The 26,980-nt window shown below is 39.9% G+C and overlaps 4 protein-coding genes and 1 pseudogene across 8 annotated transcripts; 2 read left to right on the forward strand and 3 right to left on the reverse strand.

The window, feature by feature from the left end:
• Positions 1-3: 3 nt before the first annotated feature.
• LOC127265146 (phosphoglucan, water dikinase, chloroplastic) lies at positions 4-8,908 on the forward strand. 3 transcript variants are annotated; one of them, XM_051294827.1, is made up of 19 exons: positions 4-485; positions 678-1,278; positions 1,791-1,877; positions 1,954-2,085; positions 2,778-2,903; positions 2,985-3,163; positions 3,811-3,892; positions 4,282-4,443; positions 4,534-4,586; positions 4,912-5,120; positions 5,198-5,316; positions 5,525-5,595; positions 5,690-5,807; positions 6,107-6,193; positions 6,306-6,392; positions 6,495-6,571; positions 6,720-6,858; positions 6,929-7,040; positions 7,127-8,908. In XM_051294827.1, the coding sequence occupies exons 1-19, from the start codon at positions 259-261 to the stop codon at positions 8,026-8,028; spliced, it is 3,570 nt and encodes a 1,189-aa protein (XP_051150784.1). In that variant the 5' UTR covers positions 4-258; the 3' UTR covers positions 8,029-8,908. The 3 variants fall into 3 exon arrangements, with proteins under 3 accessions (XP_051150784.1, XP_051150786.1, XP_051150787.1); XM_051294829.1 differs by having other exon boundaries at positions 7,142-8,908; XM_051294830.1 differs by having other exon boundaries at positions 7,151-8,908.
• Positions 8,615-11,738, reverse strand: LOC127265147 (probable eukaryotic translation initiation factor 5-1). Its single transcript, XM_051294831.1, has 2 exons — positions 11,580-11,738; positions 8,615-10,703 (listed from the first exon to the last, which is right to left on the reverse strand). Exon 2 carries the CDS (start codon positions 10,367-10,369, stop codon positions 9,026-9,028), a length of 1,344 nt encoding a protein of 447 aa, XP_051150788.1. The 5' UTR covers positions 10,370-10,703; positions 11,580-11,738; the 3' UTR covers positions 8,615-9,025.
• A 787-nt stretch (positions 11,739-12,525) lies between these two features.
• LOC127265149 (eukaryotic peptide chain release factor subunit 1-2-like) lies at positions 12,526-15,102 on the reverse strand (annotated as a pseudogene).
• A 1,222-nt stretch (positions 15,103-16,324) lies between these two features.
• On the forward strand, positions 16,325-21,650 carry LOC127265150 (beta-1,3-galactosyltransferase 7-like). Of its 2 annotated transcripts, none has more exons than XM_051294834.1 (11): positions 16,325-16,832; positions 16,959-17,058; positions 17,414-17,472; positions 17,586-17,788; positions 17,879-17,942; positions 19,604-19,676; positions 19,750-19,870; positions 19,965-20,052; positions 20,130-20,255; positions 20,622-20,731; positions 20,839-21,650. In XM_051294834.1, the coding sequence occupies exons 1-11, from the start codon at positions 16,735-16,737 to the stop codon at positions 20,985-20,987; spliced, it is 1,191 nt and encodes a 396-aa protein (XP_051150791.1). In that variant the 5' UTR covers positions 16,325-16,734; the 3' UTR covers positions 20,988-21,650. The 2 variants fall into 2 exon arrangements, with proteins under 2 accessions (XP_051150791.1, XP_051150790.1); XM_051294833.1 differs by having other exon boundaries at positions 16,334-16,832; positions 17,411-17,472.
• A 1,529-nt stretch (positions 21,651-23,179) lies between these two features.
• LOC127265167 (histone acetyltransferase of the MYST family 2) lies at positions 23,180-26,937 on the reverse strand. Of its 2 annotated transcripts, none has more exons than XM_051294865.1 (9): positions 26,572-26,935; positions 26,120-26,208; positions 25,787-25,846; positions 25,350-25,559; positions 25,052-25,120; positions 24,698-24,859; positions 24,159-24,252; positions 23,893-24,035; positions 23,180-23,763 (listed from the first exon to the last, which is right to left on the reverse strand). In XM_051294865.1, the coding sequence occupies exons 1-9, from the start codon at positions 26,861-26,863 to the stop codon at positions 23,560-23,562; spliced, it is 1,323 nt and encodes a 440-aa protein (XP_051150822.1). In that variant the 5' UTR covers positions 26,864-26,935; the 3' UTR covers positions 23,180-23,559. The 2 variants fall into 2 exon arrangements, with proteins under 2 accessions (XP_051150822.1, XP_051150823.1); XM_051294866.1 differs by having other exon boundaries at positions 23,621-23,806; positions 26,572-26,937.
• Positions 26,938-26,980: the final 43 nt, after the last annotated feature.

Consider the following 26,980-nt stretch of genomic DNA (forward strand, 5'->3'; position numbering starts at 1 on the left):
TGGAGACAAAGTGAAGTGAGTGTGTACCGCTGATTATTTGTACTTACCAGTATAAAAGAAATATCTCATTCCACGTGTCAATCGCAAATATCTACTTCATTCCCAATTCATCGAGAAATGTAACCAAGGAAGGATGGGATGGGTGAGGCTTTCTTTCGTTTATGTACATCATTAACGCACTTTCATTGCTTACAGATTTGTTAGAACACTTCCTTTCTTTCTTTCTTTCCTTCTTCAATTTCTTGAGATTTCATTGCAATGGACTACTCCTGTGTGCTATTTCACTGCAAAATTCCTTCCACCCTCAGTCTCGGCCGCACTGTTACTAATAATTCTAGACGTGCTCAAGGTGATATCCCCCCCAACTTTCTTCTTGGGCGCAAAGTCTCGATCCCCCTTCCTCATTGGCGATTCTTTCCTGTTAATCCCACAAGAAGGGATTCTCTTAAAATGACCATCTGTGCTGTTTCTTCGCTTGAAACAAGGTAAACTTCTATGCTTCCTTGCCATTTTCAATCCCAATAACATATGCAGCTCCCCATATGGAAAAATCTGGAGTATATGAAATTGGAATGTAGCGGTATTGCAATTATTATAAAGATGGAAACTTTCTGTTGAATGTCCAATCCGACGCTCTTACCCGATCTCTCGTTCATTTGAAATTCCTATGGTTTCAGTGGTAAAGAAATGGAGAAGGGAAAATCTAAAACACCTGGGGGTGACCAGGTGAAGCTAAAAGTTTGGCTAGAACACCAAGTTAAATTCGGGGAGCATGTTGCGATTTTTGGATCTGCAAAAGAATTGGGATCCTGGAAGAAGAAAGTGGTGATGGACTGGACGGAAAATGGATGGGTTTGTGATTTGGAACTGGCAGGCAATGAAGAGCCTGTTGAGTACAAGTTTGTGATAGTTGGAGAGGATGGCAGCTTAACATGGGAAAGTGGTGACAACCGCATTTTACAGATCCCAAGAAAAGGATGTTTCAGTGCTGTTTGTAAGTGGGACAAAACTAATGAACAGGTGGAATTATTGCCCCTAGATCAGGCTCAGGAAGAAGTAGAGGCTGAAGACAGTGAGCGGAGTGTTTCTGATGCATTAGAAAAGGCTGTCTTCACAAGCCCCTTTGTGGACCAATGGCAGGGTAGAGATGTTTCATTTGTTCGGTCAAAGGATTATTTTGATGCTGAAAAGGAGACGAAAAGGGATACTTCTGGACTTGAAGGTATTGCTTTGAAGTTAGTGGAAAGTGATCAGAGTGCTCGGAACTGGTGGCGGAAGGTATAAATATATTATTCATCCTAAAAGCTTTAAACAGTATGAAGTCTAGTATTGTTGGGTATCATCTAAGAGTATGAATTTTTTTCTATCATGCACCTTGGTTGTAAATAATGAGAACGTTTTTGAAAGAAGGCCGGACTCCCAGCTTTATTGCTTTTTCTTGTAACTATTATATTTTCTCATTTATATTTTGCATGGAACTCTTGTATTTTGTATAGATATCCACACTCGAAAAATACTGAGATTGTTTTGTTCTATTAGAGTAGGTCAATTGTTTCATGTCATCCTGATTTTATTTATTTATTTATTCATTTTCTGTGGCGTCTAATTTATACTGTGGTTTCTAATTTATATCAATGATAAGATGTTTTGCCAAATATAAAATAATACACTTCTCAACATGATCAATGCTCTCTCAAATTGGATTATACTACAGTGTTATTTAACAGCTACTAGCAAAGTTAAATAATTTAGACTGAAATCTGTTCTTCATGTTTTTTTCGGTTGTGAAGCTTGAAGTTGTTCGAGAGCTTTTGGTAGAAAATATGGAGAATGGAAATCGCTTGGAAGCTCTTACATATTCAGCAGTATATCTGAAGGTTCCAGATAAATAATATTTATATTTTCTTTTGACAAATCAGTGTTTGGACTCATCAGGTGATGCTGTCTCTGTAGTGGATAAACACTGGTCAGATTCCTTGCTTTGAAGATGGCGGTCATCATCGTCCAAACAGGCATGCAGAGATTTCCAGGCTTATATTTCGGGAACTGGAAAGAATTTACACCAAGAAAGACACCTCACTTGAGGTCGCTTCTGCAAATTATCTATATCATTTAACTTTAGATTGCTTGCTATTACATTCATGCCATTTTCTATGAGAAGCTTGGATTTGCCATGACGTTAGATGCTATTGTGATTTGATAGTATGCAACCATATTTGATGTATAATAATAAATAAAACTTAATTGATTCGAAGAATGAGAGGAACAACATCTGAAGCAGCAAAGATAACCTAGCAACATAGTTATGAATCATATATGGTGGACTCAAGCAGCCTAGAAACGATACTCTTTTCCTTATGGCTCAATACCGGAGAGGGGCAGACTGGAGTCTATAATGACATGTATATTCCATTAAAATGATACCTGCATACCTTTCAGTGTATTATGGCAAGCAATTGAAGTTTATGCGTGTATGCATGATGTTGCTATGAGAATAGGATAGGCTGTTTGTTTTTCAAATGCTTTCTTCTAGATCTTCCTGGCATGTCATTTTCTCAATCAATTCCCAGCTGACTTTAAATGTTGTATGTTTAGGAGTTGATAAATATGTGTGATGGATTGGAAGATTCTTGTCAGTAGCGCCAAAAATAAATCATTCAATCTCAAAGAAACCAAGGGAGATGAATGTGATCTAGACTACTTGTTTGTTGATAGAATTTTTCCAATATTTATGGTAATGATGTGTTTTAAACCTAAAAGCTACTTGTTATGTGCAGGAACTAATAGTTATCCGCAAGATTCATCCATGTTTGCCTTCTTTTAAGGCAGAGTTTACTGCATCTGTTCCATTAACGAGAATTCGCGATATTGCTCATAGAAATGATATCCCTCATGATCTTAAGGTTATGAACTGCTCAGTGCTCTTTTTAATTGCTTTGTAAGTGCAGAGGTTATTTTGATTGATATTATATATTACATTGCAGCAAGAAATTAAACATACAATACAAAACAAGCTTCACAGAAATGCGGGCCCAGAAGATTTGGTTGCAACAGAAGCAATGCTTGCTAGAATTACAAAGAATCCTGGAGAATACAATTATGCTTTTGTTGAGCAATTCAAGCTTTTCCATCAAGAGCTTAAAGATTTTTTCAATGCTGGAAGGTAGGATAATTAAGAGATTATTCTTTTTCCTTTAAGATTGTCTATTTTAGTTGCAATTATGTTATTTCTTACATCATTTTTTCTTTAATCAGACAAAAGGCTCTAGAAGTTACTGGAAGCAGTCTAATTGCAAAGTGTCTGAAGCTTTCATTGTTTTAAATGGAAGATGATAAAAATTACATTATAGTCTCAAAATAGTTTAAATAAAGATGATCAATGATAGTTTTATTTTGTTTTTTATGATGCAGTAATACATTACATATGAGCAGCTAATTCTCTCCAACTCCTGTTTTTTCTTGGTGAAGAAGGTGCTGCCATATTGCCTTTTATTCTTGCTGGTTTAGTTCCTTACATATTTTTCTTCACCAAGAGTTGGAGTTTACTGGGTTGTATTTATGTTAGAAAATATGTAAATTATTGTTTTTTTTGTTCGTAAGTCTCCAGTTTACTTGGTGTGAACCCACATGGTGATCATGCGCATCCATTTCTGATTTTCAAGCTGATTGATTTTCCTCCCTCAGTGTTGATTTTAGATTCTAATACTCATGGGCACCCTTTGTTGTTCATTGTTGTCATATGTTCATGTGTTCAATATGGAAAAATCGTCACTGAATTTATGAAACATCACACGATCTATGTTGTTGAAGTCTGGAAGAAAAACTGGAAGCAATTAGAGATTCTCTGGATCAAAGCTCTGAAGCTCTGCATGTGTTCTTAGAGTCAAAAAAGGTATCACTTTTACGTGTTTATGGATTTTTCAGATATGGATAGTTAGATGGTCTCAGGAGTCAACTGTTATGATGAAGAAATGTGGATGACTTATCATCTCAAATTCAGTTGCACTTGCTCAATGACATTGTAATAATTTGTCCTCTAATTTTGCCACTGATACTTTCATCAGTCAAAATACTTTAAACATGTTCTTCGTATTTGGGTAGTCAATGAGTCATACTACTATTTCATGGATACTTATGTGTTCGCAAAATGTCAGAAAAAATAAGATTCCCTTATCCATATGTGGTCCGTGTTCCTGAGTATGGCTTGCAAAGCTTGCGCCCTCCATGTATTTTCTATCATTATATTCACAATTGGAATTTCTCATTCCTGTATCCCTTCAGGTACTGGATGGTATGGACAATAATACTTCTGGAAGTGAATCAATGGGAGCACTCTTGAAAGTTATACATGCTCTGAATAATCTTCGCCACGAAATTATTAAAGGTCTTGAGAGTGGGCTGCGTAATGATGCACCTGATGGAGCAATAGCAATGCGCCAAAAGGTTTTCTCTCTCTTCCTCTCTCTCTCTCTCTCTCTCAGACACACACACACTCACATCATTATGTTACTAAAAGAATCCATGCAACTGCAGTGGCGTCTTTGTGAGATTGGTCTTGAAGACTATGCATTTGTGCTGTTAAGCAGGTAATACATCAGATAATTTATGTTCAGTTCTTTTCTACTGAATCATATGATAATTGATTTTTTTTTAATTGTTGCTATGCTCGGTAAATGTTAAGAAACAGCTGCTTGCATATTTGCTGCATCTCAATTGCTAGGGAGTGGTTTTCTGTATTACTTGCAAGGGTTTTCTTTATGTATTCTGAAGGAAGTTATCCTGGAAAATGTTAAATATTATGCCCTACTAATGCTATGTCTACAATATTTTTGTAGAACCCTTATTGGGAATCTCACATTGGATCCATGCAATCAATTTTCAACTTGAATATGACTGACTGCTGGTTTTTAGGTTTCTTAATGCCCTTGAAGCTGTTGGGGGAGCTGGGTGGCTTGCAGAAAATGTAGTGCAAAATAATGTCAGTTCTTGGAGTGATACATTTGGAGCTCTTGTCATCAGCATCCTTCAATTGGGACTATCTGGCTGGAACCCTGAAGAGTGCCAGGTTATTAGGAATGAGCTATTAGCGTGGCAAGGGAGAGGCCTTCTAGAAACTGAAGGTACCTTTTTGTTGTATAGATTCATTAATTCCAAGATATACCAATTCTCTAAGATTCCTTCTCGTAATTATTTCAAGGCAGTGAAAATGGCAAAAGGATCTGGGCCTTGAGGCTTAAAGCTACACTTGATAGAGCTAAGAGACTGACTGAAGAATTTTCTGACGAACTTCTTAATATCTTCCCTCAAAAGGTTCAGGTAATGAAATTTTGCAAGAGTATCTTCTTAATATCACTCAGCTCATTCCATTTATGTTCTTATCAAGATGTTCTTCTAATCACATACAAATGAAAATTCTCAAGAATTATGTTTCATCTCTTGCTTGATGTAATTCACATGATTAAATTGTATGAGACAAGTTGAGGTGTTAGTTATACAGAACTAGATCACTTGTTGAGCCTTGCAGGTATTAGGAAAAGCTTTTGGGATTCCAGAAAATACCGTGAGGACATACACTGAAGCTGAGATTCGGGCAGGGTAGGCACTTATGTAATTACTTGTCAATTTCAATGATGGCAACCATGTGATTCCATGCCCTCACGACCATCTAATTTTTTTGTTATGGAAACAGTGTAGTTTTTCAGGTTTCCAAACTGTGCACCATCCTCTTAAAGGCTGTCCGGAGTGTTCTTGGATCTCATGGTTGGGATATTGTTGTACCTGGATCTGCTTCTGGTTCACTCATCCAGGTAGTTTTGTAATTGTTTACTGGTGAAGTCTAAGTACAAAGCACGTGTGAGCAATATAAACATACTTTGTATTCATGACCACACTCTTTATACCCAGCAGTGGGAATCTGTCCTTCCTTGCCATTACATTATTATAGGTTGTTCAACACAAGTTTCATATTTTTGTGTGTGGTGCCCCCCCAGAAAAGTAATAAGAATTTCCCTCAACAACCAGCTCACATCTACATTAGTCTTATTGTCTTCCTGAGTAAATCTTCAGTAATATTGGGTTGAGTTTATGTCTCTCCATTGGTCTTCAGGTGGAGAAAATTGTTCCTGGGGCATTACCATCGTCTGCAGAGGGACCCATTATTCTACTTGTCAGCAAAGCTGATGGAGATGAAGAGGTCTGCCATTTTCCCTTACCTAAATGCTTTAATTGGGAAAGCTATTGAATATTCTACCGGTATGTGGAACAGTCAAAATAAGGTTGTCTTGTCTTTGTTGGCCATCTTCCAGGTCACAGCAGCTGGATCTAATGTTTCTGGAGTCATACTTATGCAAGAGCTGCCTCATTTGTCTCATCTTGGAGTCAGGGCTCGCCAAGCAAGTTCTATGCCATTTTTGTGCTGTTTCCTTTTATGTGTTTTTTCTTGAGGTGGGTCATTTTTCTGAAATTCTAACAATGAACACATCTGAGAATTTCAGGAGAAGGTTGTGTTTGTGACATGTGAAGATGATGAACAGGCTGCGGATATAGAAATGCTGAAGGGAAAATTTGTGAGGTTGTGCCTTAGCTACTTGCTCTCCCAATATTAATGTTGTACCAATGTGATTGGAGTTACCTGGTTTTTGGTATAAATTATTTCTGGTGCACCATACGGTAGCTCGTTGCCTCATATCTTCTGCTATTACCTCTCGTGTTCTGTTCAGGTTGGAAGCATCATCTAGAGGTGTCAGCTTGACTGCAACTTCTGCAAATCACAGCAATGGTAGCATACCACTGGAAAACCAATCAGTGGGAAACTCAGGCACCCCTTCGCATACTATAAACCGCTCTAACATCAGTCAGGTATAAAGAGCTAAGCCAGCGCATAATTTCTTGTGCATTCTGATGCTAACTAATGAATGTCTCCATTCAGCTTGAATCGACTGGAGCCATTGTATTGCTTGCCGATGCTAATCTGCAGAACTCAGGTGCAAAGGCTACAGCCTGTGGTAGACTAGCGTCTTTGGCTGCTGATTCTGCCAAAGGTATGTGATTTAGCATAGCGCCATAGCTGTATCATTTAATGCACCAGGTAGGAGATTGCGTGCTGGTTGTAATGATTGAATGACAGTGTACAATGAACAAGGAGTTCCAGCATCATTTAAAGTCCCAAATGGAGCTACAATACCTTTCGGTTCTATGGAAATGGCACTGGAACGCAATGGCTCGATGGACAGGTTCAGGTCTCTGATTGAGAGAATAGAGACAGCTGGAGTTGGCGAAGAGCTTGAGGGGCTTTGCAGCGAACTTCAGAAGCTTATTTCCTCCTTGAACCCTCCCAAAGAAACCATTGAAAGCTTGTCAAAAGTATTTCCCAACGACGATGTGCGGCTGATAGTTCGGTCTAGCGCCAATGTAGAGGACCTGGCGGGGATGTCAGCTGCTGGGCTCTATGATTCGATTCCGAACGTGAGCACTGGTAACCCAGTGGGGTTTGGGAATGCTGTGAGCCATGTGTGGGCCTCCCTGTACACGCGCAGAGCGGTTCTAAGCCGCAGAGCTGCCGGAGTAGCCCAGAGGGAGGCTGCGATGGCTGTGTTGGTGCAGGAAATGGTGTCGCCGGAGGTGTCCTTTGTGCTCCACACACTGAGTCCCACGGACAGGGACCCAAATATGGTGGAGGCAGAGCTGGCTCCTGGGCTCGGGGAGACTCTGGCTTCGGGCACCAGGGGAACTCCCTGGAGGCTGGCCAGTGGCAAGTTTGGGGATGGGGTGACAACGCTGGCGTTTGCAAATTTCAGCGAGGAAATGGTGGCGAGCGGGGGCGAGGATGGGCAAGTGATGAGGCTGAGAGTGGACTACAGCAGGAGGCCCCTGACGGTGGACGGCGGGTTCAGGCAGCAGCTGGGGCAGAGGCTGGGTGCCATAGGGCTGTTCCTGGAGCAGAGGTTCGGAGGGGGGCCGCAGGACGTGGAAGGATGCTTGGTGGGCAAAGATGTGTTCATAGTGCAGACGAGGCCACAGCCGCAATGAAACGAAAATGTGAAATACGAATATGAAGGAAGGAAGGAAGGAAGGATGGGAAGCAATACCCAGGGCAGCAGCCATTAGCCATTCGGGACAAGCCAACCAAGCCAAGATAGTAGTTAGTAATAATACTAGTAATGGTAATAGGCCAAGACAGGCAGGCAGGCAGGCAAGCATGTTCTTTCTGTACTGTTCTGTTCTATTCTGCTTTGAATGGCTGACTGATTGATGGTAGTTCATATTAAATATTGAAGTGCATTATATTAAGATTGGGGCAGCAACCGTAATCGTGTGTGTTACTAGTATTATTGAAGCAAGTAGACAAGGAAGAGGGGTTGTTTATTATGTGGTTGGATGTTACAATGTAAACAACACACACAAGTTCGTTCAGCAGCACGCCAGCCACGCCCACTACAAGTGACAAACAAACCACTGCTGAGAGAGGAGACCTCCTCCTGCGCCACCTAACCCATCCATCCACCTACCAATTAAAGAAATCTCAAACACCATCGATTATGAATGAATCATTGCATTGCAGCAGCATACATTCTTCCCTTCCCTTCGTCCCAGGTGCTGATAGTAATGCAATGAATGATTAACCATCGACCAAAAACAGGCCACTGTTTTCTTATTAGGAAAAAGGAAATCTGCAAACTCATGACCAGACCAGACTCGACACGCACACAACAGCAACGCATGCATCTATTTTTAAACAACACTATCTCATGGCATGGCATGGCACCGCACGGCACCTCACACAACCGCACCACACCAAAATAAAACCATGACACAGACAGAAAGGACACAAAACACCCGCCAGCTTTATTCTTGCAGTAACAATCAACCCCCAAGCTGTGTTACCGCACACAATCAGACAAGACAGGAAGACAGACAGACCCACCATTAAAACATTATTATTAAAAAATGTGAAAACATTAGGCAAGGAGGAGGAGGCAAGGCATTACTACACCATACATAAACTGCTTGCTGCTGCTGCTGCTGCTCACTCCTCTTCAGACTCGGATTCAGCATTCTGCAGCCACTCCACAAATGGCTTGACATTCTTCCAAATTGGAGAGCCTTTATTGCCACCTGCAGCACCCTTGTTGTACCAATCCACGATCGAGTCCTCTTCCAGTACGTCACTGTCGTACAGCCCTTTCAAAACCAAGCCCACCTCCTTCACAGCCTCGGGGCTTGCTTTCCCACAGAAAGTCTCTATGGCGCGGAGCAGGACGGGCTGCAGTATTCCCTCCTCTTCCTCCACAGCAGCTACAATGTACTTCTTCTTCTTGACAACCTCCTTGGAAAATCCCTTCCCCACACCCTCAAACAAGGCCTCAAATAAAGCAGCAATGATTTCTTCGCGAGTGCCCGAGAGGGACTCCAGGAATGATTTTAGTTGACTCGGGGAACCCTTCCCCAGAAACTCCTTTATTGCGTTTGCGCGTTCTTGGCCCCCCCCAGCCTTGCCACTGCCATTTTCCTGTCCATTGGCTTTAGGTTTCCCCTCCCTCTGAGGGGAGCTCTTCCCAGATTTTGATTTCTCTTCATTAGCAGAAAGCACGACCATGCTTGCAGTAACAGCATTAAGCTGCTCCTTAATGGTTTGTTGCGCTGCAACTGCAGAAGTATCAGTCTGCCACTGGACATCATCATCACTGTCATCAGCCACTGCTGGTGCTTCGTGCTCGTCTGCCTGACTACCAGATGGGGAATGGTCCTCATCAGAGTGTTGGGACTTCTTCTTGCTCAGTGTCTTGGAAACAGCATCTTTTGGGACCTTTTTCTTTGCCACTTCTTTCTTTAATTTTTTCTGCTCTTCATCAGCTACTTCTCCTTCCTTGAGTCGTTCCTTCTCTGCCCTCCTCATGGCCTTCTTGTCTTTTGACCCTTTCTTTGCCTCTGGAGGATTCTTAAGAATAAATGTGGTTAGCTTGTCCCTCATGTCGACCTCTGAGATGAATCCACAAGCAGCACACTTAAGATTGATCATCTGCGACTTTGTTATGATTATTTCTGTCTCAGGATTCCGACAACCATAACATTGGACAAATTTCTTGATAAAGTTCTCAAGAAGTCCAGCAAGTTTTGAAGTATCATGAGCCCCATTAACATGAGAAGTCCCAGTCTTTTCATCAAACTTGGATTGAGCTCCCAGTTCACAGCCAAAATACTTAGTTGTGTAAGATGCAGGCCTGCCCAATGCCTTTGCAATGTCAACCATATTGACTATGTTGGTCTTGATGCCATTCCCACGGCCCTCAATTTTTGTTATCATTTTAGGCATCTTATACCTGTAAAAGGCATCATCCTTGTTCCCAGCACCAATGTTTAGCAAAGCCATTTTCTGTTTAGCCGTATATCAACTTTATCAGAAGATAAGGAAGTTGCCTTCTCTAGCAGTAGTTTCTTTGATGTGGTAAAAGCTCCTCACTGATGGAACAGGCCGCACAGACAGGCAACCGTGGCAGCGTATTATGTTTCCTTGGTGTGGCTCGTGATGCATGCAGCCAACTTCGAGACTAGAATTTGCCTCCTTTTTTCTTGATGAAGGACAATATTCTCCAAGCAGCCCAATTGACAATAACTGAGAGGCCCGTTCAGACATAAAAAACGGTTCTGGCTTAACAACCTCCACTTTTGCTATCTGCACCCACCAGAAATGCACCAGCCAAATCCTGATAACAGTTCAATCATTTATGGATGAGATGCAAACAAAAAACATTGAGCTTTGTAACAACAAATGCACTTTAAAAGAGGTGTTTGGCATGAGGTAAGAAAAACATTGTGTAATAAATAACATGTGAAAATTGCCATGTATCTTTAACTCAAACAAATAAGACATTTCTAATCTGCTGTAGAAGAAAAAAAAAACACTACAGCAGAAAGAAAGAGGATCAAACTACAGTCAGCATCCACGAAAAGAATAAAAGGGATAAAGTAGAGAAATCTTCCATCTTGCGGAAAAAAGAAAATAAAATAACAAACCAATAAAGCACTTCTCTGCAGCTGCAAAATGAAACACACTTTGCAACTGTTCTTCGTTAACAAAGATGCTTAATCTAAAAGATAAGCATATAATGTCGGTGGTTTGCACAAGATGATGCGAATCAGTCTGGTTAAAAAAGAAAAATCCAATCACAGGTTCTAAATAATTGATTTGACGAATGATTAAAAAAGCTCAAACCAATCAGGTCACCAGTTTAGAGTATGCACGTTGTATTTCCAAGGAAAAACTCAAAAGTTTTCAGATCCGATGGGCAATTACTAAGACTTAAAATAGCTATCATCCAAAACAAGAATCCAGACTAAACAATTCCCAACCAAAAAGTCAGCCAAGATAACCATGATCTCAATCTCAATCGAATCGTTCGAAAAGTAATAATCAAATGAAAAAACACAATAAACAAAGGCGCATCTGAGCACAGATCTAAATCCGATGAGAAACAAAAAATTAAGAAAAAAAAAAGGCGTATCATTGTTCGAAACACGTATAGCTAACAGTGACGACGATGGATAAAAAAGTGAAGAGAGAAGGTAGATGAGGGAAATACCTTAGTGAAGAGAAGGGGGGAGATTGCAGGCGGCGAGGCGAGGATATAGAAGCAGAAGATAGAGCGTGAGAGGGAGGGCGAGTGGCTGAGGAGTATTGAGGGAAGAAACGGAATGAGATGGGTGATGAGAAAGGGGCTGCTGCACACAAATATATATATATATGTAGAGAGAGAGAGAGAGAGAGACGGTTTAGAGACGGAAACCCTAGCTGCTCTGCTCTGGATTTGGATTTGGATTTGGATTTGGATTCGGATATGATTTTTGGTCGCCCGTCCACTGCAGTCGGGCTTTTGAATTTTCATCATCATCCATTCTATGTAAGGGCTGCTGCACTGCCAGCCCTAGCCCGGTCCGGTCCACATACCACAGTAAGATGAATTGCTACTCGTTTTTGCTAATACAATTCAGTAATGAAACGATGCGTGTATTTACATACTAATTTTATACTTAATATTATGTTTAGATGAATATTGTTGAAAAAAATATATATTGAATACACAAATATTTAAAAAAATTTCAAACATATTTTTCTAAAAAAATTAATATATTACACCTCTATCATTTTTATATTATTTTCACAATTCTATAAATCAAAAAATTTTATTCAAATTAAAACACAAAACAAACACACCAAGCTTGGCAGACTTTACAAGATTTATATTGTTCTTTTCTTTTTTTCTCAACAAATATAAAATTAAATATTTATTTATTATTTTAGTTTCATATCATGTCAATAATTAGTTAGAAAGTGAAATAGTATTAGAGATCATGGATTAGCAGAGAGAGCGTCCCGTCCCGTCCCGTCCAGTCCCATTGATCTATCCTCCATTTGAAGTTTTGATGCCAATCAGCTCTTCTTCTTCTTCGACAGGAAGCTGCAAAACATTTCCAGAGGAGGACCAAATGCTTGATACACCAACACCAACACCAACAACCAACCCAACAAACACAAATCATATCCATCCATCTGCTTATTAGTCTTATTATATTATTTTTGCTAATGCAATGCAATGTAATGCATCACCAACAGCAGCTGCAGCAACACTAACTGAACAGTAAGCACTTCATAAATAGCAAGTAAAGTAGTAGCTTTAGTAACAACAAACACAACCATAATAGCCTCAACCCCAAACAGCAGCGGCAGCAGGAGACGGAGACAGATCAGATAAAGCATCATCATCATCATCAGTCAGATGGCATTGAATTGAATTGAGTTGCAACGCCCTCCCTCCTTCAAACAAACCACCTTAACTAAATACTGCACACTTTTTACACCAGCCCGCATACCCACGCTTCTTTATCCACGTACATACATACATACATACTGTTGCAATGCAACGCAATGGCAACCCCACGCAAGCATAAGGATAGGAGGAGGTACTTGCCGTCATCTTCCCCACCCACTTCACTCACCATCACACCTCAATGAAATTCCATCTGCGCCGACCGAAAGCCCTTGCGTCCCAGTGCAGGCCCCCTGCACTGGAATTGGACTGGTTAATTGATTGCTATTCCGAATCTTCATAAACTTCTCAATTATCGGAAAATTCATCAAAAGCTCGAACATGTAATTGATATCCAAGCATTCCTCTAATTCTCCCAAACGGCCAACAAAATTGAGATCCTTCTTGTGATTTATTGGTGACAACTCACGCGTGCAACCAAACCGTCTGTATTCATTCACAAACCATCCAAGCAGCAACATTTTATCCTGAATCTCCAGTTCAGCATTTGTGGCTTGATCCCGAGAATTACCCTGATCAGACTCCTGATCTTTGTTCAAGTGCTTTATGATTATTTCACCAGTACAAGCATGTTTCAGCACATACCTCGTCACATCCAAATTTTCCCACACAATAAGCGTCTCGACAGCACCCATTTCCAGAACTTTCAACGTGTCCTCAACACCAAACGCATACTTGCCTGTGTCCTGACTAATCTCCTCAAAGTACTTCCCTATCAACCGCTTCTCTTGTATAAACTTCACATTAGACAGGATTTCAGAGGATAGCTCCATAGCCTGGTTGAAGCTATTTTCCCCTCCATCATTCAGAATTTTTGCTTGTAAACGGGGATCAAACATATCAGATTGACTGAGCTCAGTCTTGAAGTCAGCTATACCAGCTAGTATGAGTCCTGCCACATTGGGCTGGCTTGTCTGTGGATTGATGAAAAACTGGGTGGCAAGCTCTGCAGTTTTCCTCACATAGTTGTGCCGTTTCTCCATTCGCAGACGAGCAAACCGCAAAGCAGATTGTCCTCCTCTTCCATGTTTCTTGGGAAGGTCCACACTGAACTTGTGAAGAACCTCCCTGGTGTTACCACTCAAAGTTCCAAAAAGGGTTTCATTACTATCCATAAATATAAAAATAAACTTGTCATCAGATTTTAAAATTTCATTAAGAGCCTCAGTGTGGAACTTGTTGTCGCAGAGATAAAGTGAATGGCATTTATAGGCCTGAATGGCTCAAAGTCAATTGTCACTTTCTTTTCCTTCCCGTCTTCAGTTACTATGGTTCCAGTGTAAAACACAAGCCCGTTCGAAGGAACCTTGCTGTGCAATTTCAGTCTCTGCTAAGCGGAAGTAATCGCTGCAAGGACATATTGGCGATTCACCCCTGCTTTTGATGTTAGATGCAGTTCCGTATTCATCTCCAAGCATCTTAGTAACACGAGATATTTGATCGCGTGGAGGCATTATAAGAGAAATCATACTGGTGCCATCACCCTGAGCAACTTCCAAAGCCTTTATAAGCTTCTTGATCTTCCATATCTCGAGGTTCTTATCAACTTCGTGACCATCAGCCATTGGTTTTTATTGGAGTGAAGTCAAATAAAGTCCCAGGGAGGATGCTAAGGTAAGTTTATCTGACAAAAACAAAGAGAAGCAACTAAAACAAGGGTGGATTATGAAATTTCCATTCACACAACCAGATAGATAACACAAAAATGTAAATACGGCCTGGCTTACAATTATAGAGATTGCAGCCTTAGTTTTTAGGATAGAGAGGATATTGAAATACAACGCGAACCAAACTTGACCACATCACTAAAATGTGTGTGTCGCCTTTCCTTATCAAATACCAGCGCAACCAACATTGTAGCCTTTAGTCCTGTGCCGACAACGCAAGCAAGAATCTCCTGTGCTCGAATTTAAGCATGTTCAGTGACTACTTTTTACCTAGTCAAAAACTTTGGGCACTTAATAAATCACGGTTGGAAAGACTACCGTAAGGAAGCATAAAAAAAAGATCCATCCTTGAAAATTAGAACATGTTCATGACTTTCCCGTAAAACAGAATAGAGAACGTCGGCTGCTAACAACTGGTGATCTTTAGATCTACGCATTATAATCCAAAATTCAAAACATACGCGGATGAAGAGAATCATGGCGCAAAGACGATTGATCGGAAAATCTAAGAATATTAAATTAAAACCAACAGGTCTGAATAAAGAAGCAATCACAGATACGATTGAGACAAAGAGAAAGGGTCCAAAAATAAAAGAATTCAAAGGTACATGGCTTGCCTGCAAGCTTAAGAGAAATCCCTCGGATGACGAGAGCCAAGTGTTTTATCTTCATGCCACGGCAGCCCAGACGGAGAAAATAGGAGGACACCAATCGAAGGAGGCTAGCAGTGGTGTTATGTATATGCACACAGGGAGGGAGAGGGAGAGGGAGAGGGAGGGGGTCGGAGTAAGGAGAGGGGTGCGGTGTGCTATGGAGTGGAATAAATTCGACACGGAATCTGATTACATCACAAAATATTTATCGAAAAATTCTAATTAATTAAGGACAAATAATTTGTTAATATTTCTACCCAATTATTTATTTATTTATTTAACACGACCGCAATATTTTCTTTTCTTTTTGTTTTTTTATCTCTCTGAAATAAAAATACTATAATATTTTTAAAAATAAAAAATAATTTTATTTTATTATATCATTAAAATATCCATATATTTTTCTCATATGACACCATTTAATTTTTTAATGATTCTGTATTCACCTAAATTCTTATAGATTCAGTTTAATAATCGATTGATTGCGACATTAAAAATTATATCATTGGAGATGACGATGATATCAATAACATAATGAATGAAGCAATGAAGTAGTTAATTAATCAACAGTTAGCATGCATGAAGGTGCAGGTGCAGGAGCTAATGGGGGAGAGAAGAGAAGAATGGATGAGTTTTTAATGGGATGGAGGATGATTGATCGTTCTCGTCGCCTTTCAAGTCAATAAAGACTAGGGAGTAGTTACTAAATAAGAACAACAATAGACATTCATCCATACTATATAAATGAAGGTGAGTATAGATATGAAATTATGAATCGTATACCCATAGTTTAGTACCTACCATAACCAACCCAGATTTGGCATTGGCATTATGGTGATCGTTAATACTAATGACATGCACAGGACAGGACAGGGCATGCGAGTAGCTAAAATAAGCTACTTGTACAGTTGTACTGTAATTTGTAATTTTTGTATGTACTCACTCACTCGTCTCCACTGCTACTACGTTGTCTCCGTCTCCGTCTCCATCTCCATCTCAACTCAGTAATATAATAACAATAATAGTATTAGTCTTCTTTCTAATAAGTCGTCTAAGTCTAAACCCATTACCCATTACCCATTGCCCACCCGCGTCTGAGTCTGACCTGTTTGACATCCGAGAGAGAGAGAGAGAGAGAGAGAGAGGGTGTCTTTGCCTTTGGACCGCACCGCCAATGCCCAGCTGCATCCACTCTTTACATTACATTTCATGCTTAATGGTGGTGGTGTGGTATATTTAGTCTTAAATGAACGAACGAATGATTTAAGAAAGAGGAGCAGCGTTCAGGACAGCACAGTACAGGACAGGACAGCAGTCGCACGCATCTTATGTCATCTATTCAAACACATTTCCATCCCCATCCTTCCTCGTCTTCTTCTTCTTCTTCTCCTCCTCCTCCTCCAACCCCCACCCCCATCTGCCCAACCCCCCCAACCCAGCCGCCGCTTCCTCCTCTTCTCCACAGTTCCACCAACATTTCCCCACGCCGCCTAGCTCAAGAACACCCACCACCGTTTTTTAGTTTCAGACTAGTCTTTATCCTTTCCCCAAACCCTCCCTCCTGTTTTGCAAAAAAGTAGAAGAACAATCATGAAAAGTAAAAGCGGTGGAAAGGTTTCAGCTAAATGGATTCCAATTTTCTCGGTTTGTTTCTTCTTCATTGGCATGATTTTTACCAATAAGTATCTGTAAGTTGACGAATCTCGATTCTCTTTTCTTTTCTTTGGTTTCATTGATTTTGTATCATTTCCATTTTGTTTATTTATTTATTTTTGTTTCAACGAGGATTTGAGCGCCTGTGTTTTGTTCTGTAGATCATGGGGCAACTTGGAATCCAACAATCAGCTCATAACTCAGCAAAGGCGAGACCAAGAGTTGCAGATCGTCTCCGAGGATTGCAATACCAAGAAAAAGGTTCGATCTATGATGCTACCTAATTCTTGGAATTGCGACTTGAACTCCTGCTGGATTTGATTTCCAAGTCTCTATTTTTATTTTTATTTTTTTTGTTGTTACCTTGCTCTTGCGGACATCGCGCATTGTAAAATCCGATTATTTTTTATAAGATTTGCCGATTCCCAATTGAGGATCCGGTGTACCAATTAGATTTGTTGGGGTTTTAACTAGTTTAAGTATAAAGTATTCGCATTCTCAACCCTTTCCCAGATTTCCTTTTCCACCTATTTCTGGTATTTTATTGTTTATGTATAAGTCTGAATGTATTTGTGTATTCTGCATTAAGTGTTCATTTTTTTTCCCCCAATAGAAGACTGGCGATGAGGAAAAGGATGTAATGAATGAGGTGTACAAAACTCATGAGGCGATTCAGTGAGTTTAGATTAACCTATCATTACTTCCAGTTTGGTTCATGCTGATTACACAGACATATTAAAGATTTGTGTTTATTGATACCTTGAATTTTTGTTTGTTTGTTGTTTCAGGTCACTGGACAAATCAATTTCAATGCTCCAGATGGAGTTGTCTGCAGCTAGGAATGTTCAGGAGAAATTGAATCCTAATGATTCTTCCGCCACTTCTCATGAGGGTCCGCCAAGGAAAAAGGCGTTTATGGTAATTGGGATAAATACAGCTTTCAGCAGTAGGAAGAGGCGCGACTCTGTCCGAGAGACTTGGATGCCCCAGGGTAATCATACCTACTTAGAATATAACGGACTTGATTGTATACTTCCTTATGTCAAGCAGAATCTAACAAGAAATTTTATAATTTACTCAGGTGAGCAGCTTAGAAAATTGGAGCGAGAGAAGGGAATTGTTGTGAGGTTTATGATTGGTCATAGGTAAATTTTCCTACTTTGGATGTCCGTATTGTGCATTTGTATATTCTACACTGTCATACTGAATGCCAATAAACTCAGTATTATTCACATAGTCTCCCCTGAAGCAGAATTTATGCTCACCGCCACTTCCGTTTCTTCCCCTCTTAGCTTTTAGTGTAAAAGAGCAATCTCACGTTAGAAATTTCTTCAATGATTCCCTTTTGTGATAACTAAAATAGCAATTGGACGATAGCCAACCATATCCAATCGATATTCTGATGAATAATGGTAGGTTGTGGGTTGCTCAATAGTTATCTGCATTAGTCATTTCCTTACGTCCTAGCTTCTGTAATAACCATGTAGGAAGAAGTTGGGAAACCTGAGCACATATATTCCTACATAGTTGGAGCCTCATTGAAAAGATTTGAGGCATATTGTTGCCAACGAGTGTTGTGGCTAATTGCTCAGTATTTCAACCATGGGCTGCACAACACCTCATAATCAGAGAACAGTGGTGCTAACTTTTCAATAGTTATGTTTATGTTTCTTTGTTCTACTTTGTTACAACTTGGCAATCTAGATTCTCAATGCAAACTTTGTAGATTATCTGTATAATGTAATGTGATTTCCAGAAATTGCTAGAGGAGGTCATCATTCCATCATTCATTGATGCTTTTCTTGAAAACGTCAAGTTGACATTTAAAGTATTCAATATTTACTTTAGGTATTGGTCAGGTGAAAAATGCATGCAATTTGGTACAGGGTGCTGTGTTGCAATGTTCCAAGCTAATTTCCTTTTTGCCTTCTGCTTCTTTCATGAAGTGGAATTTGATCACAATACCCTTTGTACTATTGTGTTGAAGGATTTTTAGCCATAGCCATAGGCATAGAAGATTGATTGGATATCACAATACATTGTGTAGAATGGTTTTGTACTTTAGCTAGATCTAACAAAACTTTTCTTAACCATATAAGTTTTGTTTACAGCTGCATAGGCTTCTATGTACTGTGCTTCTTCTTATTATTGGGGTTCAGTGTCTTTCGTTTTGGGGAGCCATAAGACTATGAGAGTATTCGATTTCCAATGGTAAATACATAACCATAGGCACCTGCATTAACAATGGTTATTTCAAGACTTGTGTTTAGATTGAATAGTGCTCTTATATTACTGAAAGTTGGACAACCGTTATTTTAGTATTACTGCATGTAGTAACAAATAGAGCTTCCTAGAACATGAAAAATTAAGGCTCAGTCCATTTAGGTTTTCAATGCAAGACTTTCTGGATTCTCATTGCGTACTGTAAAGTATTACTTGAAGTGGCTAGAAGAGATAATAATTTCATCCGCACCCTTTCTTTTGCTTGGGTAGTGGGGAGCAGGAGTGGGTGAGCATGTCCTTTGTTTTTTCTTTTTTTGGACTTTGTGAACAGTTTATGCATCATGTTCGTATTGTCATGGTATCTGTTCCCAAAGTTGTTGATTGTGTTTTCCCTGCTTATCTTTTCAACACCTACAGAGTTTTGGACAATGGTGTTTCTAATGTTACAGGATGAGCAGAGTCAATTGAGCTTTTTGGTTCAGATAATGGACCCATCTTGCTGCATCTAGTTGTTGGATTCTATGTAAGCTGCACCTTGAAATGGAATGAAATAATAGATATGTATATTTCTTTGTTGATACAGTGCAACATCTAACAGCATATTAGATAGAGCTCTCGACTCCGAGGAGGCTCAACACCAGGACTTTCTCAGGCTGGTTTGTCCCTGTCCCTTTATTTTCTATCTTAAACATCTATGCAGGTCTAAAACCCAATCGCTCATTCTTGTAGGAGCATGTTGAAGGATATCATGAATTGTCTGCAAAAACAAAGATATTCTTTGCGACTGCTGTTGCAAAGTGGGATGCTGATTTTTATGTCAAGGTTGATGATGATGTTCATGTTAATTTGGGTATGCACCTTGTGACTGCTTAACACATTACATGACTTTAAGAAGATTTTGTGGCATTCAACTTTGCTGAGCGAGTGGTCTTTTGCCTCTATAGGGACCTTAGCGGCAACACTTGCCCGTCATCGATCAAAACCCAGAATTTACATAGGTTGTATGAAGTCTGGACCAGTTCTTTCTCAAAAGTAATCCCTGAAATCCATTATGCATTTTCTGTTTCATTTTCGCAATCGCTGTATTTAATTACTAGATTGTTGTCCAGGAATGTCAAGTACCATGAGCCAGAGTACTGGAAATTCGGAGAAGATGGAAATAAGTATTTCCGCCATGCGACTGGGCAGATTTATGCAATTTCAAAGGATTTAGCCACCTACATATCAATTAACCAGTAAGAAGCACTTGTCATAGTTATGGTGGAAGTTATGCTTAATTATGTATATGCCCATTCTACTCTTCTTTTTTTTTTTTTTTTTTCCTGTGAACATTACTGTTGGAAAGGCAAAGATGGGAAGCATATTATATACTGTCATTAGATAGTGAAGTTGTTGGTTGCTGTCTTCTTCTTCTTATTATTATTATTATTATTATTTTGCTTCTCCTCCCCAAATCCCTATCCCTTTCCCTGTCCCTGCTCTGCCCTGTCATTGTTGAAAAAGTCAGAATTTGGCAGTGTCATGAGTTTCTTTTCTAGGTTGACTTGCTAAGCACCGATTCCATTCCGTAATCTGGAACTGTTGTGGTTGAATATCTGCAGGCCGATACTGCACAAGTATGCCAATGAAGACGTGTCGCTTGGTTCTTGGTTTATTGGTCTTGAAGTTGAGCACATTGATGAGCGCAATATGTGCTGTGGTACACCACCAGGTAGGACATGGTTTTAGTTTCTGATGTTGGAAGTAGGGAAGGGCTGACTGACTTGAATTGACTGGAGTGTCTGTTTTGAATTTGCATTCGCCATTTGCATATTGCAGATTGTGAGTGGAAGGCACAGGCGGGCAATGTGTGCATCGCCTCCTTCGACTGGAGCTGCAGCGGCATATGCAGATCGGTGGAGAAGTTGAAATTCGTACATGAGCAGTGTGGTGAAGGAGAGGACGCCCTTTGGAATGCCTTGCTGTAGGAGGAGGGGGAGGATAAACAACAGAACCACACAAGCAGATGCTATAATATACTCTACTAGTATATATATACTTATACGTATGTATGTATGTCAGAAACCAAACCAATCCAATCCGATCCAAATATGCAGGGCATTGCAAATTTGCTGCATGTTCATGTTGAATCAATCTCCCCTTGTTTCATTACAGACGCACGTACGCTAGCTCACTGACTGACTGACTGACCGGTAGAATGAATACTAGTGGCAGATCAGATCAGATCAGTTTGGAGTGAGAGAGAAGAGCAGCCAAGTAAGTAGTAGCGGATGAATGGATGATAGAGGGGGGGCGAGGGAGGGGGAGAGACGCCACACCCTCGCCCACGCCCATTCAGCCCGGAGCAGGCAGGATTTCTTGGTCTGTATAACTGCGAGCGACACTCCTATGATTGTCATTATTATTTTGTGTAGATAGATATGCAAGCAAGCAGTGGCCTAAATTCTTTTCGGCAGAAGCACTAGTACTACACTATACTATTACTATTACTATACCCCTTTTGAGTAAGTTTTGGCCGAATATTCTACTTGTATTACTACTTACTGTGCCTTACCATTCAATACACATTTAGATTTTCTCTTCCTTACTTATTAACCAAACAATACAATACAATACATGATGGTTGGATTTGGAGTGTGTTTGGTTACCATCCCTAATTAGGTTAACGTTATGCTCTCAACTCTCTTCCTTCTTAAATGCTAATACTTCCCTTCACTTGGTAAAAGATTTTCTTATGGCCTTTTGTTTTGCTCCTTTTTCGTTCTGCTTGCTAGCTGGCTGGCTCACTCTTTCTTTCTTTCTTTATTGAGACAATTGTTCATAATTTACTCTTAGTTTAACAAGTTTATACTATTCTTTCATAATTTAAAATTTTAGTAAACTCTTTACTGTTTTAGAAAATATTGCTTATTACAAAAAAAAATATCAAGTCAGCCTTCAATTAATACACACTTATTAATTAAAAATTAAATAAATAATACCAAATATATATATATATATAAATCTAAAATAAAAAGATCAAAATGCAAAATATAATAGTTATCTCTGTAGAATGGAGGAAGCTAAGAGTAGTCCTAATTTATTTTTTAAGGAAGAGATGAAGCCAACCGGAAAAAGTTTATGGAGATAAGCTCTTACTCTACTCTACTGGCGGCCTGGCATGATATAGTGTTGTATCAGATAGTTCCCCTCCCCTCTTCATTACTCTTAAACCACAAACTACGTCCGGTCAGATTGAGTCCCACTTATCTCTCCCTCCCTCTCTCTCTCTCTCTCTCTCTCTCTCTCTATTGACAAGTGTTCTTTTCAGTAATTTCTTCCAAAAAGCTCTACTTTTGTGTACTGAACAGGCAAATCCACCACAACTTCATTCAAACCTTTTGCACATACAATGGTTTAGGTAGGTGTTCAGGCGCACTTGGCGGGAGCAGCAGCAGCAGCAGCAGCAGCATATTTCTTCACAAACACGCCCCAGCCCCTTTCCATGGATGAAGTGGATCTGGGAAAAGAACCATGGGGTCTGTTAAATTACTTCCTTCTGGCCTCTCTGCGACCTTGCAAACTGCCCAGATTTTGACAGATCAAAATTTTGGACACTCCACTACTACTAGCTCAGAGTCTCACTTCCACCAAAACCAGTTTCGTCTTTGAGGAGGAATCAACACTTTGCAAGGCATCCTAAATCACTCACTTGTTGAATCCTCTGAAATGGTATTCCACGAATGAGGAATTATGCAACAAAATTGCACATGTAAGAGAACAAAGGAAGGTGTGGGCATGTTGAAGGAAGAAGAAGAAAGAGGAAGGGAGAGGAGGACACAAAGAAGCAAAACAAAAGCTTTCGGGAGTTTTCCTCCCTAGTTGAGCTCACAGGTTGGTGATCCATCTGACCGTAGATGAAGTAGAAGTTTTGCTACGTAATTGGAGGCAACTGGTAATCCATCATGTCTCGACCCTGCCTTGAAAAAGGTTCATCTTGTTCGTTATCTACTTGCTACAGAAATCACCCACAACTTAGAACACCTAAAATCTCAAAAGGATTCTGAAACCGATGGGTGTGTGCAGAAGGAATATCATATCATCTACAGTTCCAGAAGATAGATAGATACATACATACATAATTCAGGAGCAAAATTCCAATTTTACTTGCACAGAAGCAGAAAACTTGGAATTGAAATCTATTTCGAAACCTGGATATATACATATACAAGAAGCAATCCCATGTTATGCAAGATGGTTCGGTTTGGTACATGCAAGAACTACTAATTCAACAGCTTAAAATAAAACACTTGTATGCCGATGGCGCCATCCATTCTTCTGACGTTACAATGCAATGCTATGCTATGCTTTGAATTTATAAAGTACTTACCGGGCAGTGAGTGAGACCTCCCTCCTCTCGTCTTGGCCTGTGGCTGGCTATTGTCAGTTCTGGCTGGACTGGAACATCATCATATTCATATCATAATGTTGCTGTTTGTTAGATTGTAATCTTCTGTACATGGCAGATCCATAAACTACTTCAAGACATTAAAGGGATGATCAGCTTTGCTCCTTATAAGGAGTCCATATCAATTTACTGACATCAACTTCAAGACCGCCACGGCCTGCAGCTTTAAGATGGCGATCAAGGACCTTCGGATCTGCACATATGACATGCTGCCCTTTTCGATATTGAATCAGCTCTAGGCTCTGAAGGGTCGAAAGGATATCCTCTGCTTTGATGGCTGTCATGTCACTCAGCTCCTGTAGGAAGAGAGAAAGCCGGTTGATTATATGAAGCAAGATCCTGCATGCATAATGCAACGACATTTGTACCCATCTCCCTGCTGCTCAAGCTCAACCACTACAATGTCCAAGGCCTATTCAACTTACCTTAATTGAGATGTTGCCTTTGTGCTTTTTCAGTATATCTAGAAGGACACGTGTCCAGTATCCCCTGTAACTTAAGAGACCCAGGTCCGAGAGCGGCCTCTCAGGTGTTCCAACTTTACCTTCCTTCTTTGAAAGTTCATATGCTGTATGTATGGCCAGGTCAGAGTTAGGAGCACAGACAGAGCAACACCAAGTAATAAAAGTGGCTTTATTGTATGAACAACAATGCAAATACCCAAGGATAGATGATAAAAGGAAGTTCTTACAAAAAGCAATCAAAAATTTTCCGTATCCTTTTCTCTGATATGGAGGAAGAGTAAGTATACAAGCTAAATTGTAGGACTCCTCAGAATGTTTCTCCTGCACATCAATCCAATATAAGTTAGGAAAACTAAATATTGACTCTCATATTTTATATGCACTGTTTCACGAATGTTACAAGTGTCATAATTTTGGGATATAGATGTTATCATTTAAAAATTCCAGTTAGTATTTAGAAACGACAAAAATAAAAGCAGTTGGTACTTAAAAACAACAACACTTTAGGGTGGAGAAGACATTGTGTCTACCAAGTAGAATTTATAATTGTCTCTTATGCCAAATTGGAGAAGATATAGATTAAAGCTGGTGCAACATCAGTATATATAATATATCCTTTAAATTCAGAAGTTACAATTTTGATGAAGAAAGATATCAATGTGAAAACAAACAAATCATTACTTTTCCTGAAATGGAAATGTAGGCAGTATACATTAAAGTTTTCAAGCCACCATAAAAAGAAAAAATATAATAATAAAAAAACTACCTTGGAGAAGTATCCAACCATGTGGCATCCTCGGTCGTCACATTCACACAGCACATAAAATAGAAACAGATCGACATCATAGTACAGGGTCTTGTGATCAAGAAACAATTTCGCCAAATAGCATAGATTTTGCCCATAAACCTTGTTCTTTTTGCCATCAACCTGTTTCCAGTGATTCTAAATTTGTTAAAACCTCTTACCAACAGCTGATATGATAAATGTTGTCCCAGGTGCAATCATATTAACATATCCAATGCTGAAGAACAAACTGAAGGACAGCTGGAGAAATCATCAAAAGCAATTCTTGTTTCCAAATATAATAAAATGTAATAAAAGAAGTTGCGAAATTATCACCTCAAACATTGACAAGGTTCCATTTCGATATATCTCATCACCTGGAGGATGCTTGAGATCACATTTCCTCTGCAGATTAAAAAATAGATAAGGTAAAAACCCAGTACAACAGCCCATTTTAAGCAAAGCAAAGATAAAGCATATATCACTTCATATACAAGTGGAAGAACCAGCCATACAGATGTCCAGCTTGATAATTGCATATGCAACAGCATAAAATGCATCACTTAGATGCATTAATTACATATTTATTACAGAACCACCACCTTAAAACAGATGAAAAGGAGAGGATTCTCACCATATGCCTCTGGAGTTGTTCTTTCCGCTTCATGAAATTCAGGCAAAATTCACAAAAGAACAGCTTGGTACAGTCATTGTATTCTGGAGGAAATGGGGAAAAGTACCAAGTTTCTATCTCATATCTTCCAAGTTCTATTTTGGCAATATTTTTAACTTTTGTAAACTCCTCATGTTCACGTAAGCTAGCAGCATCGAGCTCCTCATGGCCCTGTATAGCCACACAAAAAGTACAAAAACACATGTGCAAACAAGTTATGAACTTGTAGACTATGAATAAGCATCATCATCCCATTTCCTAAGGACCCCTGCAAAGGTGTCCGTGGTAAAACCATGTCACGTTGACAAAGTCCTTCTATAGTCGGCAAAGGAATGAGTAAATGAAATACAAATTACGACAATATACGAAAAATACAAAACATTATCAAACAGAAATACCTCCACATGTGTCTCATCAATCTTTCGCTTCTGATGCCTAGTCATTTTCAAGCTTGTTACCTGGGAAATTTTAAACATGTGCATATAAAATGTGGACAGGTACTATTGGGATCTTCAGTGGAAAATAACGGTGTTAACTGAAGAAACATACGAGTTTGTCATTTACAAAGGAAGTAACTATACTGAACCTCCTCAGACAACAAAATGGAGACGAATAGTAATTTGTACGCATATCAAAGATGAATTTTAGTTGGAAACGAATCTTCCAAATGGGGAACCTATATTGAACCTCAGAAAAAACTGCAGTAAACAAATATGTTAATAATATGTTACCTTGTCCTCGACCTTCTCATCCACATCAGTTTCCACTGAGTCAAGATCAAGTTGTTCAAGTTTTACCCATTCATCAAGTCTCCGGTTAACTACACAAGCAAGCAAACATACAATCAGGTGACAAAAGGGAAGAAGGAGTAGCAATCTGCCGCATCATCCAAATGCCACAAGGAAAGAAAATTCCGAAGTTCATCCAGAATCTGGCAAGTTTCTGATAAGGGGAATGCTACCAGGGTTTCCCGTGGTTTATTAAAATTGAATAAAATTTCTTCAATTCAAATTGAAGTAGTGCGGTGGATGCCGATTCAAAGAAAAGTAACGAACTTTCTTCAACATCAAGAAGACGCTAACATCACAAAGAAACCATTTCAAAATCAAGCGCCCCCTAAAGCATGGGAGGCACCGACGAAACCCTAGATTTGAAAATAAATTAAAAGAAGCACAATTCTCACATTCGGTGTAGTGAACGTAGTACTCGTAATCGTTAGATCCATCGGAAGAGAGCTTGCGGCGCTCAATAACCTTAACAGGATGGTACTTTCCATCCCGCCACCGGCAATTGACACGGGTCCCGACCTCCAGGGGGAGAATGGTCAGTTTCCTCTTCCGAGAGGGGTCAATCTCCGGCTGAGAAGCCCCCCCGTTGGAGAGGGATGCCGGAGGTGATGGGGCCCCGTCGGAAGTGGCAGCTTTAGCGGCGGGTCCATGGCCGTTGGTTGTAACGCCGTTGTCGATTGAAACCATATCTGCGCTCGGTATGTGCAATTGGAAGACCGCCGCCGCTTTATGCCTCGCCTCGCACTATTAGTTTAGTATGTATTGTCAGTATGGTTAGTTAAGGTCGGTCTCGGTCTCGGTCTC

The sequence above is a fragment of the Andrographis paniculata genome, unplaced genomic scaffold (assembly GCF_009805555.1).
Source record: "Andrographis paniculata isolate CXL003 unplaced genomic scaffold, ASM980555v1 Contig72END, whole genome shotgun sequence".
NCBI lineage: Eukaryota > Viridiplantae > Streptophyta > Magnoliopsida > Lamiales > Acanthaceae > Andrographis > Andrographis paniculata.